The 18232-nt window shown below is 51.8% G+C and overlaps 5 protein-coding genes across 5 annotated transcripts; 4 read left to right on the top strand and 1 right to left on the bottom strand.

Annotated features, from left to right (window-relative positions):
- Positions 1-1263: 1263 nt before the first annotated feature.
- On the bottom strand, positions 1264-3406 carry EDD37DRAFT_208203 (uncharacterized protein). The gene has a single exon (XM_062810268.1). It carries the CDS (start codon positions 3213-3215, stop codon positions 1488-1490), a length of 1728 nt encoding a protein of 575 aa, XP_062665389.1. The 5' UTR covers positions 3216-3406; the 3' UTR covers positions 1264-1487.
- A 1228-nt stretch (positions 3407-4634) lies between these two features.
- Positions 4635-5670, top strand: EDD37DRAFT_208178 (class I glutamine amidotransferase-like protein). The gene has a single exon (XM_062810267.1). It carries the CDS (start codon positions 4767-4769, stop codon positions 5577-5579), a length of 813 nt encoding a protein of 270 aa, XP_062665388.1. The 5' UTR covers positions 4635-4766; the 3' UTR covers positions 5580-5670.
- A 2066-nt stretch (positions 5671-7736) lies between these two features.
- On the top strand, positions 7737-9935 carry EDD37DRAFT_597167 (ASST-domain-containing protein). Its single transcript, XM_062814595.1, has 3 exons — positions 7737-8121; positions 8172-8300; positions 8350-9935. Exons 1-3 carry the CDS (start codon positions 7918-7920, stop codon positions 9820-9822), a joined length of 1806 nt encoding a protein of 601 aa, XP_062665387.1. The 5' UTR covers positions 7737-7917; the 3' UTR covers positions 9823-9935.
- A 194-nt stretch (positions 9936-10129) lies between these two features.
- On the top strand, positions 10130-11940 carry EDD37DRAFT_643240 (salicylate hydroxylase). The gene is made up of 2 exons (XM_062817414.1): positions 10130-11831; positions 11887-11940. Exon 1 carries the CDS (start codon positions 10481-10483, stop codon positions 11780-11782), a length of 1302 nt encoding a protein of 433 aa, XP_062665386.1. The 5' UTR covers positions 10130-10480; the 3' UTR covers positions 11783-11831; positions 11887-11940.
- Positions 11941-12168: 228 nt separating this feature from the next.
- On the top strand, positions 12169-14516 carry EDD37DRAFT_654679 (NADH-ubiquinone oxidoreductase 78 kDa subunit, mitochondrial, variant; the record flags this gene model as incomplete). The annotated part of the gene is made up of 3 exons (XM_062818706.1): positions 12169-12374; positions 12433-14337; positions 14399-14516. 3 exons carry the CDS (start codon positions 12169-12171, stop codon positions 14514-14516), a joined length of 2229 nt encoding a protein of 742 aa, XP_062665385.1.
- Between the last annotated feature and the right edge of the window lie 3716 nt (positions 14517-18232).

Genomic DNA, 18232 nt, shown 5'->3' with positions numbered 1-18232 from the left:
CAAATCTTCATGGCTCGGCAAGCCTTAGCACTCTCCGGTGTGATCATGGACTTCTGCGAAAGGTAGGAACTATGCAGTTTCGCGCCTCTCTGACATATGAATACTGTATCGACCATGAGGAGCCAACGCTTGAATCTCTGGTCTAGCCGATATGGAGGGCGTGATCCTTCGACAGTCCGGCACAGAAGTCGCTAGCTATGCCTTTGCTTGCTTATGGTCTAGTGTCATGGTCCGCACGCATTTATTCAACGCAGCCAAAGAGCCATGGTCTCGATGTGTTCACATTCACCTGCAGTGCGATCTTCCCCGGGGCGGTGTATGCACAGCCCCGTTGTGCCCAGCATAGAACCCTGCTTTCGACATCATCTTCGGCCTGACGAGCCGGTCTCCAGCCTTCCCGGCACTTACGCCCCAGAAAACTGCCCAGCTACCCATACTCTAATGGGTCATCGCTATTCAGTAAGCGATGCTTTCATGCTGAAGACGACAGCCTGACCATAACGTCCTGCCACGTCACTGCATCGACCTGAGAAGTGATATCCAAATCGACTACATTCCCCTCTGGTGTTCCTTCAGCTGCATCCCGCTGCGGCCTCCCACATTTTGTGATATGGTTTTCCCACCCCGGGCGGCGTACACGTTGTACACTAGCATGGGTGACGGCGAGGAAACGAGATCGTGATTCACACGAACACGAAGCTCTTTTCCACAACATCCATCCACGGTCCGGAGGACCTCCAGTATTTTCCTGCTTGTCTCGCCAACCGCCGGGCCTTAAAGTCCCCAAGGGATGTCAACATTAGCAGAACAAAGGACATGGCGGGTGGTCTGGCCTGGGCTGATGCCGTGCAATATAGACTTACCGCCAGATTCGCCCCAGAACAGCACGAGGTCGAGAATAGGCATTGGAGACATGTGCTGATCGTTCTGCCATCCTCGCTATGACATCCATCATATACTGCTGTGTGAGTTGTGCTGGCCACGATCACCATTTGGCTTGACGCGAGACCTTGCCCGTGGACCTGCTCGCTCAGGGACATAGAGTGTACGTTCTCGCGGACGGGGTATCGAGGTGCAACGTGGGTGAACGCCTCGTGGCACTGAATCGGTCGGCGCAGGAGGGAGCAATCGTGACAACCAGCAAGAGTCTGTCGTTTGAATTAATTCGCGGTGTGAAGAGACCTAACTTCAAAGCTATCGCTGATATGGTTAATAAGACGAAGGACGACACGAAGATTGCTGTTGAGACATTTTGTAAGCTGTAGGAATGGTTGCCATTTGCCATTGCAACAGGCAGGCTATGGAATCATATGGACACAGATGGACACGGATGTAACAAGAGGTCTTCTCGGGATCAACATAGCAATCTCTCTCCATCGTCTGTCGTGTCTGTTTAGCCCTCACTGGCCTTCTCGACCTCATTCATCTGGAGGCTCCTCAAAACCACATCTCCGACGACCACCACCACCAAAGCCTTTGTGTCATAGTTACTTCATGCTTCCGAGCCGCTTCGACTCATCGCTTGGCTGAACCTTGGCATACCGCTGTTCTGGGGGTATACCATTCAGCGGGTTGGCCTCGAAATCCGCCACTTCCTGCATCAGTTCCCGACGGTGATCTGAAGGGAAATGTCTGAGGTAGTCGGTAGAGACACGCTGCTCATTGTTCTCATCCTTCACGAGTATGTTCTGTATCCAGCCCCGTGACTCGAAATACCCGAACATGGAACTGATTTTGTTGACGTCAATGTTTCCGAAAAACTGGGCGACGGACTTGCGCACATCCCCGACGGGCATTGAACAGCCCTCCTCTATAGCTTGACGATTCTGTTCCACCCAGATAGCAAGACCGAGAAAGAAGCGAGCCTTTTGACATCGGTAAATGTCGTGCGACCAAGTCAACTTCTCGCACAGAGACACTTCTTCGGGGTCGAGATCGTAGGGGTCTAGAACCTTGTTGTTGGGCGGCAATATAGCGTCACGAAAGGCTTCGTAACCTGCCTTGTTTTTCGAGCGAGCATTGAGCGTTTCCTTGATGTGTCGGCCGAAAAGTTCCTTGTCACTATGATCCGAGTCCTCAAAGTTGCCTCGCTTCTTCTTTGTTGCTTTGCTCTCCGATCCATCGCGATCAGAGCGCTTACGCTTTCCAGATGGTGCGGTAGAAGCGGGAGACTTCTCTTTTAAGACTGGTGTGCTTGCCTTCACAATCGGACGTCTTGTCTCGACATCCTTGACCTCCCTTCCATGGCCCGTGAAGAACTTCTCTTTGGAGACTGTTGTGCTTGTCTCCACAATGTGACTTAGTGTTTCAACATCCTCGACTTCCATGTCCTGGCGGGCCAGCTTCGTGCTAGCTGGCATGCGGGCCACCGGCAAGCTAGGCCCCTGCTTGATGGATGACTTCTTGGACTTCTTGGCAACTCGTCTGGCCGTGCCCATGCCTCTGGGCTGTACAAAGAGGCTATTGTGCTTACCATTATGGACAATGTCAAGAATGTTTGGCAAGATCTGGTCATTCGGAATCTCTGACAGTCGGCCTGCCCATGCGAGGAGTTTCGCGCTTCTCCATGGCTCACGGGTGCAGGAGAGTATGGTTTCGACAGTATCCCGACCATATTGGCTTTCATGTTGACCACCATCGATGTCTTCATACCCAGGAATGTAGTAATCAAGGAAAAGCTTGACACGGTTCACAAGGTCTGCAAGGGTCACAAAACGAGAATCTCTGGCACGCCAGAGCTTGCTCTCCCATTGTTCCTCCGGGAGGAGAATCCACTGCTGGGTAGTCGGAACGATTTTTTGTAGCCCGGTGTCCAGCACCTCCGTTCCAGTTTTGCCTTGCTTGACACGTTCCATGAGTTTGTCCATCTCTAGCCTGTCCAAAGGCAGGGCGGAAGTGTATTTGTCGTGGTCATGAGCGCCGCTGGGCATGTCATTCTTGACCTTTGCCGCCCGGCGTAACAAGGACATAGCTGCCGCAGCCTCCTCACGGTCGAGGCTCTCTTTCTCTGTTGGCGCAAGGGAGGATGCTGAAAGTACAGTGGAAGAGACAGACACCGGAGAGGTTGGAGCCTTGGGCACCAGTCTTTTCTTGCCATCTTCTGGTCCCGGTGGAGGTACAGGTCCAATGAAGTCAGGTCCAACAGTGCACAACCCGTTGCTTAGATTCAGATACTCGTCGGGGGGAGTTGGGAGCATTGTGTTGAACTGCTCCATTGTGTATGTGGTGTGTGCCTCGAAATGAGAGCGGTTGGTGATGGTGACCTTCAGGTCAAGACTGCAACTCTTGCTCTGATGGTAAGGTGAGGATGTTTCGTAAGATGTGAAATAATATGTAAACGAAAACGAAGGGGTTTTAAGGTAGGCCGTCGCTGCGCGCTCGTTTTGAGTTCGACGTAGGTCCTCAGTAAAGGGCTGGTTCGGTACTGAGTTCTGGGCGGATGGGCCTCTTTCGTGGAACGAGTCCTCAATCTGGGAGTCAGTGGTTCCGCATATGAGTGGGACAACAATGATGGTAAATGGACTGGTAAGAGATGGCAGATATGGAACAGGCTGGGGATATTCTGTGGAAATGAAAATGTAAACCTTGAATAAACAGTTCAATGGATGTGATGAATAATGGAAGACTTGATATTGTGCTGCATGGCCGATTGATGGCTATTGAAGGCAGATGTCTCAATGGCGACAAGAGCGAGGAACAATAGGTGCCGGCAAAAAACGGCCATTGAGAGAGGTGACTGCGCAGGCGCGATGGCGCAGGCAGAAAACATGATGGTAGAATAGAGTAATCCTTCTGTTCACATTGGAAGTCCGCCAGGCATGCGTCATTTGCTGGTGTGCTACGGAAGGCGAGAAAAAATCAGGCAAACAGATTGAATGGTCAACCGTCGCTTGCTGTGGCCTCGTGACTTTGTTCAGAAGGGGTGGTCAGGGTGGCGCCAACAGGGTGTATGATTCTGTATGGTCAGGAAATCAGACTGAGCATGAGGCGAGAGGCGGAAGTCTGAGGAGAGAATCTGGTTCGCAAAAGGACCAAGAGTCAGAGAGTCAGGAAGAGTCAGGTGGAAAGTGTGGAAGCGGAAGGAAGAGGGATTAAAAAAGTGAGGATTGATTATTGATTGAGTAGACGAGAAATGCGCAGGCGAAGGAGCGGGAAACCTTCCTCTTGTACTGTAGTACAGTTTAAGTGTAAGTCAGCATGTGGAACTTAAGGGTCTCATTGGTTGCAATGAATGGTTGTCTGTCAGAGCATTTGGTTGGTTCCTCGAATCTGAGGCTGACAGGTCCTGACAGCGAAAGGATACAATTCCCTTTGGTTCCCAGTCTTTGGATGTCTGACGTTTTTGTCTCGGACTACCAGAGTATATCACAACTACGATGCACAATGGTCCACCAGGTGCTCTCTCCCAAATGTTGCGCCCTCATCAACTCCTATGCAGTGCTGCAACTACCACTACCACTACTGACTGTCCTTGTTGATTCCCGTCGGGCAGATGGCGTCATGGCCTCTACTTCACAATCCCCGCCTCTCCATCTGGAAGTATGGACCAAAGCGGTAATTTGAAACAGACAAACATCGCACGCCCTTCAACTGTGGCACCTCTTGATCGAAAGAACTATTAAACGGGGCCATGTCCTGGATGTGATCAATCTACTCTTCCAACTGAAACTGCAGTACTCGAACAGTCAGAACATACTCCACAGTAACCGCTCGAATATCTGCTCGTTCCAAAGGGTAGTGCCTCGCCCCAGAAACCTCTTTCAACCATGGCTCCTCCAGTACATTACTTGATGCCCATTTTCCCCGGCTTCCAACTTCTCGATTTGACTGGACCTTTGGATATCCTCAATACTCACTCCACCTCCTCAGGTAACCTCGAGATTTCACTCAAGCTGATCGCGGAGACACTGGATCCGGTTCCCACAAAGCCAATCGTACCGCGATCCGTAAACTGGTCGTTTGACTTGCAGGGAGGCTACCCAGATACTGGAGGCAAAGTCAACACAGCTTTCAACCAGTATCTGCAGCCAGACACCACATATGCGGAATATCTCAAAGCCATCGACGGGCCAGACAGGCCTCCACCTGTCGATGTGTTGCTCATTCCAGGTGGAGTAGGAACACGGCTTGAGCGCATTCATCCTGATGGAACCAAGACCTCAAACATTCAGAGCCTCATCGACTTCGTCCCGAAGATTGCGCCACAAATTCGCACCGCCATTATCACAGTTTGTACTGGTTCCTATGCACTCGCGCTGACTGGCCTGCTAAACCATCGCCGAGCGACCACCAACATGTCTCGTTTTGACACCGTTGCCAAAAGCAACCCTCAGGTTCACTGGCAGCATGCTGCGAGGTGGGTCCGCAGTCTGCCCTCTGAGTCCAAGGGTTCCGTTCCCATCGAAATCTGGACGTCGGCTGGTATCAGTGCCGGAATGGATGTGACTCTGGCTTTTATCGCTCACCATTATGGAGGGCAAGATGTGGCAAGGAGATTGGCCAAAGCGCTGGAGTACGACTGGAGAGAGGTCGCAGAGGGAGATAAAGATCCTCTATATGAAAAGCACTATACTGTGTGAACATCGGTGGCCGTAGCAAGAGTGTACACTCTGCCGTTACAGAGTAGACAGGCGCGGGCATAGGTTGCGAAGGGGTTGTCCGGCCTTATGCTTACCGTCCTTGGTCGCCAGCAGTGGCAACAAACCTTATTTGAGTGCCAAACACAGGTTCGATTAGCAGGGTTCGTTCGAGTTCAAGAGTATGGTGCTATTGCTCGAACAAGATGTGAAAATGCATCGACCCACCAGAAACCATGGCCCACACACTCCACCACGAACTTATCAGGGGCACACAGCCTTGCATATCATGGTTCCACCAATACCATCACCAGAGCTCCTCCAAACCCATGTAATCTTCGGGGACACTGCATGACTAGAGAAACCTCGTCAAGCACCTAATCTGTCCGCACAACAATCATCGAGTGGAACAGACAACGTTCCCAAAGATGTCGGTCTGGGAGAGGAACAGGACGCGGCGTTCATCACCACAAAAAGGGCAAACTGAGTCACTCAGTGGCGCATCCATAGATCGTCTGCATGTATGATTGTGGGAGGAAGCCAGTACTTACTGTCCTCCAGAAGCAAACATAGTTCATTCTGGAAGGTTTTCGCTCGTAGCACCAAATACTACCAGAGAAGCCATCACAAGGTACAAGGCAGGGTTCTCTGGATAGCAGTAACGCTACGGAAAAAAACCCTTTTGCAATTTCAAAATCAATCTCCAGATTGTCGAGGGAGCTCACCTGAATTGAGAAAGCACTGACAACCGTATACACATTCCCAGCACAAATCCCACTTCTTAACATTCCCTACCCTGTTATACGTTTTCAACGTACCAGACATCGCACAACATGAAATCGGCCAGAACATACTGCAATGGGCCCATATGCCGAGCGGTAAGGTCTCTTCAGCAAGAGCCCGCAAATCCAGAATATAGTGACAACGAGGACGCGGAGTATTACTCTGAAGAGGAGGAGACTGTTGGCGAGGAAGGAAGCGATCGGTATTCGTCCAAATCCAGCGACGATGAAGCCATCATCTTCACGCCCACCAGCGGCGACGGAAGCGATGTGACCGGCCAGAACGACATCGGCGAGTCTATTTTGGCAGACTCTGAAGTTGAGAGTAGCGGATCCGAAGGCGATAGTGAAAGTAAAGCCGAGGATGAGTCGGAGGACGACGATGAAGAACGAGAAGAGGATGCCGACGACGAGTCGGAGGACGATGACAGCGAGTCGGAGGACGATGACAACGAGTCGGAGGACGATGACAACGAGTCGGAGGACGATGACAACGAGTCGGAGGACGATGACAACGACGATGATGACGATGATGACGAAGACGACAAGGAAGACGACAAGAGCGAAGCTTGGCCACATTCGAACTCGTGCATGAGCACATGCTTGTTTATCAACCTGGAGAACGGCTCTTGTAAATTCCATACGCGCTGTGTCGCCGTACAGACAGGCAGTCTTCTCAGCATATATGAGAGCGCACCTGAGCCCGTCCTAAGTGAGGAAAGGGAACTTGACTAGAACGACTACCGGGACAGCCACGAATGACATGACATCAAGGGCCCCGATTGCCGGTGGTAGTACTTCGAGGATAACCAGACTGAGACAGTTTGCTTTCAGGGCGGTCTTCCACCAAGCTCAGGTGATGGTCGCGGATCGCGCTGCGATCGTGGCAGCTGAGTTCATGGACAAAGATGAAAAGACTCGAGAAGAGAATGCCATTGAAGCACATTGATGTAACTTGCATGGGTGTTCACTCGTGTAGAGACGAAGGGACAGCTGATGGTTCAGGACAGCGGAGGACTAATAAGCATTCTGAACTGTAGTGCTGTACTGACTTAAGCAATTTGCTTATTGCATGACCTGGATTAGATCTAACACTCTTGTGGACATACCTGGCACATGTCGAGGTCACCACTCCGTGAAGCGCATCTACTGTACATACGAAGAATAAAGAGCGGAGAAGGCGTGTTGCGAGACGCGTGTTACAGATTTGGCGTGCCCAGTCTCGGATACAGCTGCACTAACTTTAGGCACTCGAGGCTCTGACATGCATAGCCTAAAGACCCCTAAATGCGCTAGAAAAGCCCCCCAGAACAATCAAGCATCGCCCGGTAAATAAGCGATTGGTCAAGGTTGGGGCATGCAATATGTCATTCGAGGTGAAATCCCACATGTAAGAATCGGACCTTTGCGGGGAAATCCTTCTAGCCGCAATGTGACAACAGGCTTTATTGAAAGTCAGCCTGCGCAACCTTTGCAAGGTTCGCAGTCCTCCCGGTCTGTAGAAACATGGCCACCCTACAATAACAATTGCCGAATTGGGGAGTGGCTTGCGCCTGTTGATGGTTCGGTGCTGTCGGGGACTGAGTGTGCCTCGAGCTTTACCAGAGTACGCCCTCCTACCACATCTTCCATACGCGATGCGAAGCCTTCTGCATACACTGGTGGCATGGCTTTTCGCGTCGTACCTTTTCCTGGCTGCGAGTGCTCAGGGTCTGGCTCCAACAACGACAAATAGCACCGGTCCGCTCTCTCAGTTCAAATCTGTACGATACCCGGTCCAGAGCTTGGTCGACCATGCTGACATGCGATCCAGAGACCTGACATCTATGCGCCCTTCCTTAATATATCACATTTTGTCGAAGACTCAGTGACTCCAGGCTATATCTTTCTCGGCCCATACCAAACATTTCAAGCGGCGAACTACATTTACGATAATAGAGGGGTTAGTGTCGGACCATGGTTCTTGAAAGAGCGAGACTGACATATCAAAGAATCTTGTTTGGAGTGGTTTCGGTCAAACAGGCGGAGGACCATCACACAACTTCCACGTCTGCTCAATCAATGGGACCGACAATTTGTGCTACATTACTGGCGCGCAAAATGATGGCTACGTTCGCGGGTATGCCGTTGTTTTAGACAGCACGCTGACCACTCAGACATCTATACACTCCCAAGGTGGGCTGGCGAATTTTGACGAACATGAATTTAACGTCGTCGACAATGGCAAGTCCGCAATATTTACTCTTTACAACCCCGAGCACTACGATCTATCTGGCTATAACATCTCCGGTCAAGGGTGGTTGATAAACTGCTACTTCCAGCACATCAACCTCGATACAGGCGAGCTACAATTCGAGTGGTCTGCCCTGGACCACGTTGGTGTCAACGAAACTTTCGTGTTGCCACACTCGACCGAAGTGTCGGGAAACGGGTTGACCCCAACAAGTCCATGGGATTATTTCCACATCAACAGTGTTGATCTGAATCCGGATGGGGATTATCTAATCTCTGCCCGTCATACATGCGCGGTGTACAAAGTCTCTGGGCAAGACGGCCACATCATTTGGACGTTGGGCGGGAGCAACTCAGACTTCTCCTTCGCAGCAGGACTGAATTTCAGCTTCCAGCACGACGCACGCTTTCTCGAGGAGAATGATACCACCACCGTCATTTCGCTGTTTGACAATGCCTCGAACGGATACAATCAAACAGCTCGATACTCTGCTGGGAAGATCTTGAAATTGGACCTTACCACAAACACTGTTTCCCTAATCCAGGAATTTGTTTCGCCCTATCAATTCATCTCAGCTTCTCAAGGCAATGTGCAGCTCGTCGGCTCGCAGTGGAACACATCCAATGCATTCTTAGGCTGGGGCGAGAATGCTTACATCTCTGAATATACATCTGACGGCATAATGGTCCAGCAAGGCCACTTCGCCACTAGCGGAACCATGAACTATCGTGCTTTCAAGCACAACTTCACGACTAGTCCTCTCGACGCACCCGCGCTCTACACCTACGCGCATAATACCAGTGCTCCAACCTCGTACTGGATGAGTTGGAATGGTGCGACAAAGGTGGCTCAATGGCAGATCTATTCTGGTCAGTCGCAAAGTGGACCTTTCTCTCTCGTTGGCAAGGCAAACAAGGCCGGGTTCGAAACGCGATTCACTGCGAAGAGCTACTATCCTTGGAGCATCGTGGAAAGCCTCGATGCTGATGGGAATCCCCTCAAAAACAGTACTCGGCCAATTCGTACATTTGTGCCCGGCTCACAGCTCGCGGCGCTATGTAACAGCATTCAGTGTCCGTCGGCGACAACGACAACGGCTACTGCAGCGACCTCGACTACTGACAGCTCGAGTACTACCAGCTCCAATGCGGCTGTGAACATTCGGAACCGTAGTGGGAAAGTGGGCGAAATGGCTTTCGCTGCAATGGCCGGGATAGTGCCGTTCATGTGAACAAGAGGATGTGCATATTTGCATCTAGACTCTGAGAATTGTAGAGCTATTGTATACTTAATGAGTGACTGAGTAGAAGCTACAATGTTGTGATAGATCATTCCAATGCTTCGCACTAATTCACCTCTACGCCTTTCTGGCGTACGACGCCACTTAATTCACTGTCGACAACACCGTTGACGCGGCATGGACTTGGGTCGTCGGCTGGCACAGCTGCGTTTGTTTTGGTTGTTCTAGCCCTGTTCGGCTATAACCACGAGGCTGCCCAGGCTATAAGGCCCCCCGTGCCCCCGTGCCCCCTAGTCCCTAGCCCCCCCTTTCCCATTTACGGCAAGCGGCGCGAGCTTTGCCGCACCATATTGCTCTTGTATTCCAACCACCATGCTTACAGATGGCAATGCGAGAGGCTGTCGCGATGCCGCGCCTCGGTTGTCGCGAACTCTGTTTTCCATTGCACGAATAGTGCAAGCCACTGTAATCTATAAGAAGATGCTGCCGCTGGCCTGCCCCAAGAACTTGCAATACTTTACACTGGCACCTTAGGAACCAAAAGGCAAGTCTTTGAACCATTGACACCACAGGCAATCTTTACTTGCTTGACTGATATCTCTCGACAACACACGATTTCGTTTTCCCTTCTTCATCACACAAAGAGCTCATGCCATTGAGCGTTGCTATCATCGGGGCAGGCCCCTCAGGCTTGACACTGGCTCGTCTGCTGCAGGTCACTGAAATCGATGTCTCCATCACCATCTTCGAACGGGACGTCTCACCAACATCACGTCCTTCCCAGGGAGGCACATTAGACTTGCACAACGACACAGGCCTGGCCGCCTTGAAAAAGGCAGGATTATGGGACGAAGCTCTCAAGCACCTTCGCTATGACGGCGAGGAGCTCAAGATTGGGGACAAGAACGCTACTGTCTTATTACACCACCGCGAGGAGCCGAAAAGCAAGGCCGAAACCGGCGAATACGCGCGCCCAGAAATTGATCGTGAACTGCTCAGAAGCATGCTCCTCCAGAGTGTCAAGCCCAAGATCATTCAATGGGGCAAAGTCCTGCAAGCCCTCGAGCCCAACACAGGTGTCTTGACTTTCCGGGACCAATCGACCGCGGGACCATTCGATCTTGTCATCGGCGCAGACGGTGCGTGGTCAAAAGTCAGACCACTTTTGACAGACATCAAACCGCAATATTCAGGCATATGCGGGTTTACAAGCTTCATCAACAATGTCAACGATGAGTACCCGGAGATGTCCAAGATGATAGGACGCGGCAGTTACTTCGTATACTCGGATCGGAAGAGCTTTACTGCGCAGAGAATGGGGGACGAGAGCGTCCGGATTGCCGCTTGGGTCATGAAGGACGAAAAGTATGCTTCTGATGTGGTCGCCAAATACGGCAAGGACGAAGACGCGCTGAAACAGGAGATACTCGGAAATTTCGCAGACTGGTCGCCGGACATCCTTCGCTGGACTCAGGCCAGTCATGGCTTTGTTGCTTGGCCTCTCTTTGAGCTCCCAGTCGGACAATTCTGGGAGCACAAGAAAGGATACACGATGATTGGAGACGCGGCAAGCCTCATGACGCCGTTCGCGGGTGAAGGCGTTAACAAGGCAATGAAAGACGCGCTGGAACTGGCCGAAGCACTGGAAGTAGCCCTGAAAAGCGACCGTGACATCGACGAGGCTGTCAAGAATTACGAACAGGCCATGTTTCCGCGGGCGACGAAATACCAACAATGTACACTGCGGAACAAGAATGCGCTTTGTACCGAAAATAGCGCCGTCAATGTCCTGGTGGCCTTTGTCGATATGGTGGCAGAAGAGATGGGCTACGACCTGCAGAAGGGTTGGCTGGCCTGGGTGCCTGTCAAGACCATGATGTACTATTATGCTTCTTCTCGGCAGACTCTTGGCCAATCGAGCAAGACTTTGAGATCATTGTTTAGGCGCTGATCCAGCGGGCCAGTTGTGAGATAGCTCAGCGGGGGATGGCAGTCTGGAGGTATTACAATCAGCGGGCGCTCAGGAGTTCGACACGATCTGCTCGGCAGACTTATCTTTATGGCTCATAGAAGCATTCGCAAGAATGATTATGACCTGCAATGTTTATATGAGAGAGTGGTGGTGTACTACGGACATTACTACCTGTAAAGAGAGGCATTTCCGCCAAGTAGACTATCAGCCAATCAAAGGTCGAGTATTTGGAGTTTGCGAGATGGATCTCGGTCCAGGACGTCAGTCAAGCTGCGCCCAAGATTTCAAATGAGCTTCTCGTCAACACCATCCTCCCTTCTGCATTGTTGTGATTATTGTAGCTGAGACCAGTCCGGCCAGACAAGATGCGGTCTCAGCTCCTTCGCGCCGCCGGGCGCTCCAGAAGGCCGCTGACCTCGACGGCAACTCGATCCTTCACCTCCTCAGCCAGACGACCCGCCGAAGTCGAACTCACAATCGATGGCAAAAAGATCTCGATAGAGGCTGGTTCAGCTTTGATCCAGGCTTGTGAAAAGGCTGGCGTCACGATCCCTAGATTTTGTTACCATGAGTATGTCCCGACCTGCTGTCCGTGACCGCCACAGTTGTGTTGACTTTGCTGTCTCCAGAAAACTCCTCATCGCGGGTAACTGTCGTATGTGCCTTGTCGAAGTCGAACGAGTACCAAAACCCGTCGCATCATGCGCATGGCCCGTCCAACCAGGCATGGTCGTCAAGACCGATTCACCCATGACACATAAAGCAAGAGAAGGTATAATGGAATTCCTACTCGCCAACCATCCCCTAGATTGTCCCATTTGCGACCAAGGTGGCCAGTGCGATCTACAGGATCAATCAATGAGATACGGAGCAGACAGAGGACGGTTTCATGAAGTAACAGGAAAGCGCGCTGTCGAGGACAAGAACATTGGACCTCTGGTCAAAACCTCCATGAACAGATGTATTCACTGCACGAGATGTATTCGATTTGCCAACGAAATTGCCGGAGCGCCAGAACTAGGGTCTACAGGACGAGGGAATGGAATGGAGATTGGCACATACCTTGAAAAGAACCTTGATACCGAGTTGTCTGGAAATGTGGTGGACCTGTGCCCTGTGGGTGCGCTTCTCACCAAGCCAGGCGCGTTCAGCTACCGACCTTGGGAGCTCACCAAATTTGAATCCATCGACGTTTCCAATGCTATGGGAGCAAACATCAGAGTGGACGCAAGAGGAGTGGAAGTCAAGAGAATCCTGCCTAGATTGAACGACGATATCAACGAAGAGTGGATCGATGACAAGCAACGTTTCTCCCTCGATGGATTGAAGACGCAGAGATTGACCACACCTCTTGTCCGGAAAGATGACAAGTTCTTGCCTGCTACGTGGGAACAGGTTCTGACCGAGATTGGATATGCCTGGCGAACACTGAAGCCGGCCGAGAACGAGTTCAAGGCCATTGCCGGTCATCTCACCGAAGTCGAATCACTGGTCGCAATGAAGGACCTTGCCAACAGACTCAACTCCGAAAACCTCGCCCTCGACCAGCCCGGTGGCAGCTCTCCCATCGCTCACGGCATCGATGTCCGCCCCAACTATCTCTTCAATTCCAAGATCTTCGGTGTTGAAGACGCAGATACTATGCTCATTATCGGCAGCAACCCAAGATGGGAAGCGGCAGTATTGAACGCCAGGATCAGAAAGCAATGGATGCGAGCACCTCTCGAGATCGGCTACATTGGCGAAGACTTCAAGAGCACCTTCAAGTACGACAACCTCGGCAAAGACGCTGCCGCCGTGAAGAAGGCCCTGTCCGGCGACTTCGGCAAGAAATTGTCCAGCGCGAAGAGGCCCATGATCATCCTCGGCAGTGTTGTTGCGGAGCACCCCGATGCGGCGGCCATCTACGAAGCTGTCGGATCCTTCGTGGACAAAAACCAAGCAAACTTCAACACAGCAGAGTGGCAAGGTTACAACGTGCTACAACGCGCAGCCTCAAGAGCAGGCGCATACGAAGTCGGTTTCACAACACCTTCCAAAAAGGTCGCAGAAACGAAACCCAAGATCGTCTGGCTCCTTGGCGCCGATGAGATCACCGAGGCAGACATTCCCAAGGACGCCTTCGTCATCTACCAAGGCCATCACGGTGACGCTGGTGCTCAACTAGCAGACGTCGTCCTCCCTGCCGCCGCCTACACTGAGAAATCAGGCACGTACGTCAACACCGAGGGTCGCGTGCAAATGACCCGCTCAGCAGTCGCCTTGCCCGGCGCCGCCAGGACGGACTGGAAGATCATCCGCGCCGCATCCGAGTTTCTAGGTGTTGCCCTGCCGTACGACGACCTCGAGGTCCTGAGGGACCGCATGGAAGAGATCAGCCCTGCACTTCGACGATATGATGTCCTCGAGCAGAGTGCCCTGTCCAGCCTGAGCAAGGTCCAGCTCGTCGACCACAACAAGGGCGCCAAGCCGACTGGCGAGCCGCTCAAGAATCCTATCAAGGACTTTTACCAGACCGATGTCATTGCAAGAAGGTATGTTACTCTCGATGAAGTCTTGTACAAGAATTCGTATGCTAACGTGATATTTACACAGTTCACCGACCATGGCTCGCTGCTCTGCTGTGCAGGAAACAGGTAACCCTAAGACGAATTACATGGCTCCGGGCGGAGGGGAGCCAGGCGGACCCGACCCACAGGTTGCCTATGGTTAAAAGGCTATTGCGCGTAGACATCGGTTGAGCCGACAGCCATACGTTAGATGCAGATGGCATGTATGGAAATTAACGCTGCAATGAACCATAGCGGCCGAAGAGAAAACATAACAGTGGTCGTCAAGAATCGAAGACCATTGTGATATGGGGAGTTTGGTCAGCAAATGACACGGGCGCCAAAGGACACTTTTTCTTGCCTGCAAGCTCTCGTCAGATTTGGTGGGGCGGCAAGGGCAGTGTATGTTGAATGCACGATTGTACATACAATCCTAAACAATACACCTCGGAGAAGGAGGTAGATGAATTTTGTCACGAAGATTTAGCCAACAATATTCCTTGCGGGAAGTAACCTATTCGTACTGGAGCGGGCATGGAAGCACAATGCTCACACTGAACCTCCATCCCCAGTCCGAGCCCTATTTATCAACCTCTGTGCTTCAGTAATGTCCTTTTGGTCGGGGTCGACATCCTCGCGCTGCTGGCGGCGCAACTCCTCGACCTCATCAACACCGCCATCATCATCGGAATCGTCATCATCCTCATCGTCACTATCTTCACGATCGGGCGCATGCTCGTCCTGACCATCTGGGCCTTCGACTTCCGGTCTGCGGCGCTTCTCGAAATCTTGTGCGTGCGCAGATGCAATGACTGAGCCAACTCGTTGTAGAGCGCGCATACCTGGTGTAAGAGGTGTCGCTCCACCGCCTGGGGTCTTGGTCTTGCGGTTCCGTAGAGACCAAGCGCCAGGAGAAGCACGCTCCACGTCCGCCCCGGTAGTGACATGCAATTCTGGCCGGCCGTCTCCGGGTGTTGATGGCGTCTGTCTTTGCTGAGTAGGCGAGGCTGCTTTGCTGGCCACTTCTGGAGATTCGGGAATCTCGTACGGCAATGGGATGTCTCTTGAAGCACGGAACTTGCCCACGTTGTTACAGTGTTCGTTCTCCACACGGAACAGTGACCATATGCCTCTGCGAAGGACCTCGGCCAAAGCGACAAAGAATGATACCGTGCTAGAGTGCTGCAAGTCAGACGTGAATATCGCGTAGAAGATCCACTGCTGCCGTAGCACCACATCCGCGATCATTGCCACGTAATACACCCAGACTCTCTTGTAGGCCAGCTGGTCGCGCAGAAAAGGGTGCTTGGAGGATGGATTTCCCAAACTGAAGTCCAGGAAAACGTCCCAGAAAGAACAGTAGACGCCATTGACCAAGGCGAAAGTTATGAAGATGGCTTTCATGCGGTCGCTCACGTCGATACGGTACATTGACAGCGTCATGTAGTAGACTATGTTGCAGAAATATTTGGCACAGTTGGCCAGATGAGGAAACCAGTTTCGTGAATCATAGTAACGACGAAGACATTGAAGTGCACGCCAGACTGCGGGCAGGGCGCTGAAGAACCCCATCAAACGCGAGTGACTCGAGTTGCATTGTGGAGGGTTGTTCCAGTTATTGACGTAGAGACAGAAGAAGGCCTCGATTTGACCCATGGCATAAGTCTCAGAACAGTACATGTCGCCCAAATAAAAGTCCCTAAACTCGACAGGGTAGAAGCCTGCACAGAGCAGCCTCCAGTTCGAATAGCCCCACCACCTCCTTGATTCGTAGTGCAGAATCTTGAAAGGGAGGGCCATTATCAGCAGAGTGATCGATATGAGTATTACCGGCCAGTAGAGGAAAAAGGATTCGGAATAGGTGATCTCGAAATTGAGGTAAAGGAAAACACCGTTGAGGAAAAGGAAGAAGCAGGGGATCTCCGCCAGCTGCCGCCAGTCGAGAACGTGTCGGGTATCGTATTCAAAGATGAAGACATAATTGACATGGGACATGCTCCAGATCCTGCAGTCGAGGGAGAATAGGAGAAACAACAGCAGAGAGAGGAAATATCCGGCATAGATCTGCAGCAGATATTTCGTCTGCGTGCTGATGGTCGGATCGGCACCGTTGATTATTTGCGCAGCATTGATGAGGCCTGTCACGCCGAAACAGATGCCGGCTGCAACGTAGAGGCCGTTGCGGAACGTCGTGCCTGATTGATCACCAGGGCCTAATTTCGAACGGAGTTTCCGGACAGCGATCTTATGGTTGCCGCGTTCGAAATAGCGAGAGTACAAGTCCTCGACCGCTACAAGATGATGGTCAATGATGTCGCTATTGACAAAGTAAGCATGGTTGACTTTTTCCGACATGTATCGAAGTGCCGGCCGGGCTTGAACAGCCTTGTCATATTTCTTGTTGATCTTTCGGAACCCCGTCCTGTTTACGATGGCATAAGATTTCAACAGTTCGAGTCCTCGATAAAACTCTTGCAAGGCCAGCTTAAGTCGTCTTTTTGCAAACCTGTATGGCACGTCGTGACCGTGGTCGCGCCGCACATAGTCTTGCTTTCCATCGCCAATACGCTCTTGAGCTTTCGGACCAGGAGGGGAACTCAATTCTCCCATGGCTTGACTGGTCTTGCCGATAGTAGAGCGACGACCGAACGCATTCTCAAGAGGCTTTTTGAGCAAGTCTGCAGCGACTCCATTGACTGGACGAAGACCGGAAAAGGATGTTTTCGACTTGGCCGGCGCAATCTGGTGACCATTCTGTGCCGCGGACCCTTTTTTGTTTTGTTCTTGCAAAATCTCTGCCAGCCTCCGATCCCGCATCTCGTGTAGTTGTTGCCGTAGTACCTGCAGACGTGCCGTCGCCTCATCTTCTTTCATCTTGTAGAAGCTTTCTATCTTGTCCAATTCTTTGTCCAGAAATGTAAAGAATTCGGATTGCCTAGCGTCGAGTTCTTTATATGCTCCGAGGCGGACGTCGTCGACTGCCGGCTGTTCATGAGGCTGGGCGGAGAATAGCCTTCTCAGACGAGATCGTGGATTTGAATCAGACGGTGACGGCAAAGACACCGAATGGCTCTTTGTGATATCGGGACGTAGTCGATTTTTGAACATTGATCTTGCAAGGCTTCCTCCAAGGCTGTGCCTGGGCTTTCGCACTGTTTCGCCGACATGGTAAGCATCTGGGCCTTGAGGCACTTGAGCAGCCGGCGGTAACCTGGTAAGTGGTTCAGGCGATGGAACTTCTGACTGTGTGTGTGTATGATTGCGAGACGCTGGGCTTAATGCAGGATCAGGGAGGTGCAGAGCGTCAAACCTCCCCGGGGTATCGTCTGATGGAGGCGAGCCGATGATTGAGCCATAGTTCATCTGTCGTCTCGTGGGAGGAAATGTTTCTCCACCGTGTAGTGGTGATCGTTCTGCAAAATTGCCATGCTCACTCTCTTGCCCGGGGATGACGATGGGAGGGGATTGATGGAACGAGGTTTGTGTGTCTTGTCCAGCATTGGGTGGTCTTTCATTGTGGTCACTTTCATCTTCAGGCGCAATTTCTTCGATCTCGGGCAATGACCGTGACGATTGAGTGGTGGTAGGACGTGGTCGGTGGAAGTCATACTGAGTGAATGGGATTCTATCCGACTCATTCTCGGGTACGAGGGCAGGAGGAGCGGGAAGGACGGGTGTCTTTTCGAGGTTTCGAAGGGCTTTGGAGACGGCTTTGATCTTCTTCTTTCCTTGCTTCTTGCAGTCAGTGGACGGCTCTGGCAGGAGCTCCGAGGAACTCGCCTTGTAGTCAAGGTATTTGATCCTCCATTCCGGGACGGCCTCGTCCTCAAGTTCCCTGTAGACGTTCAGCTTTCCTGCAATAGTTGTGTGCCGCAATGGG

This window comes from Exophiala viscosa (genome assembly GCF_022695815.1).
Source record: "Exophiala viscosa unplaced genomic scaffold EDD37scaffold_17, whole genome shotgun sequence".
NCBI lineage: Eukaryota > Fungi > Ascomycota > Eurotiomycetes > Chaetothyriales > Herpotrichiellaceae > Exophiala > Exophiala viscosa.
Note: the sequence above shows the minus strand (reverse complement) of the source record. Positions and strands in the feature narration are given on the sequence as shown.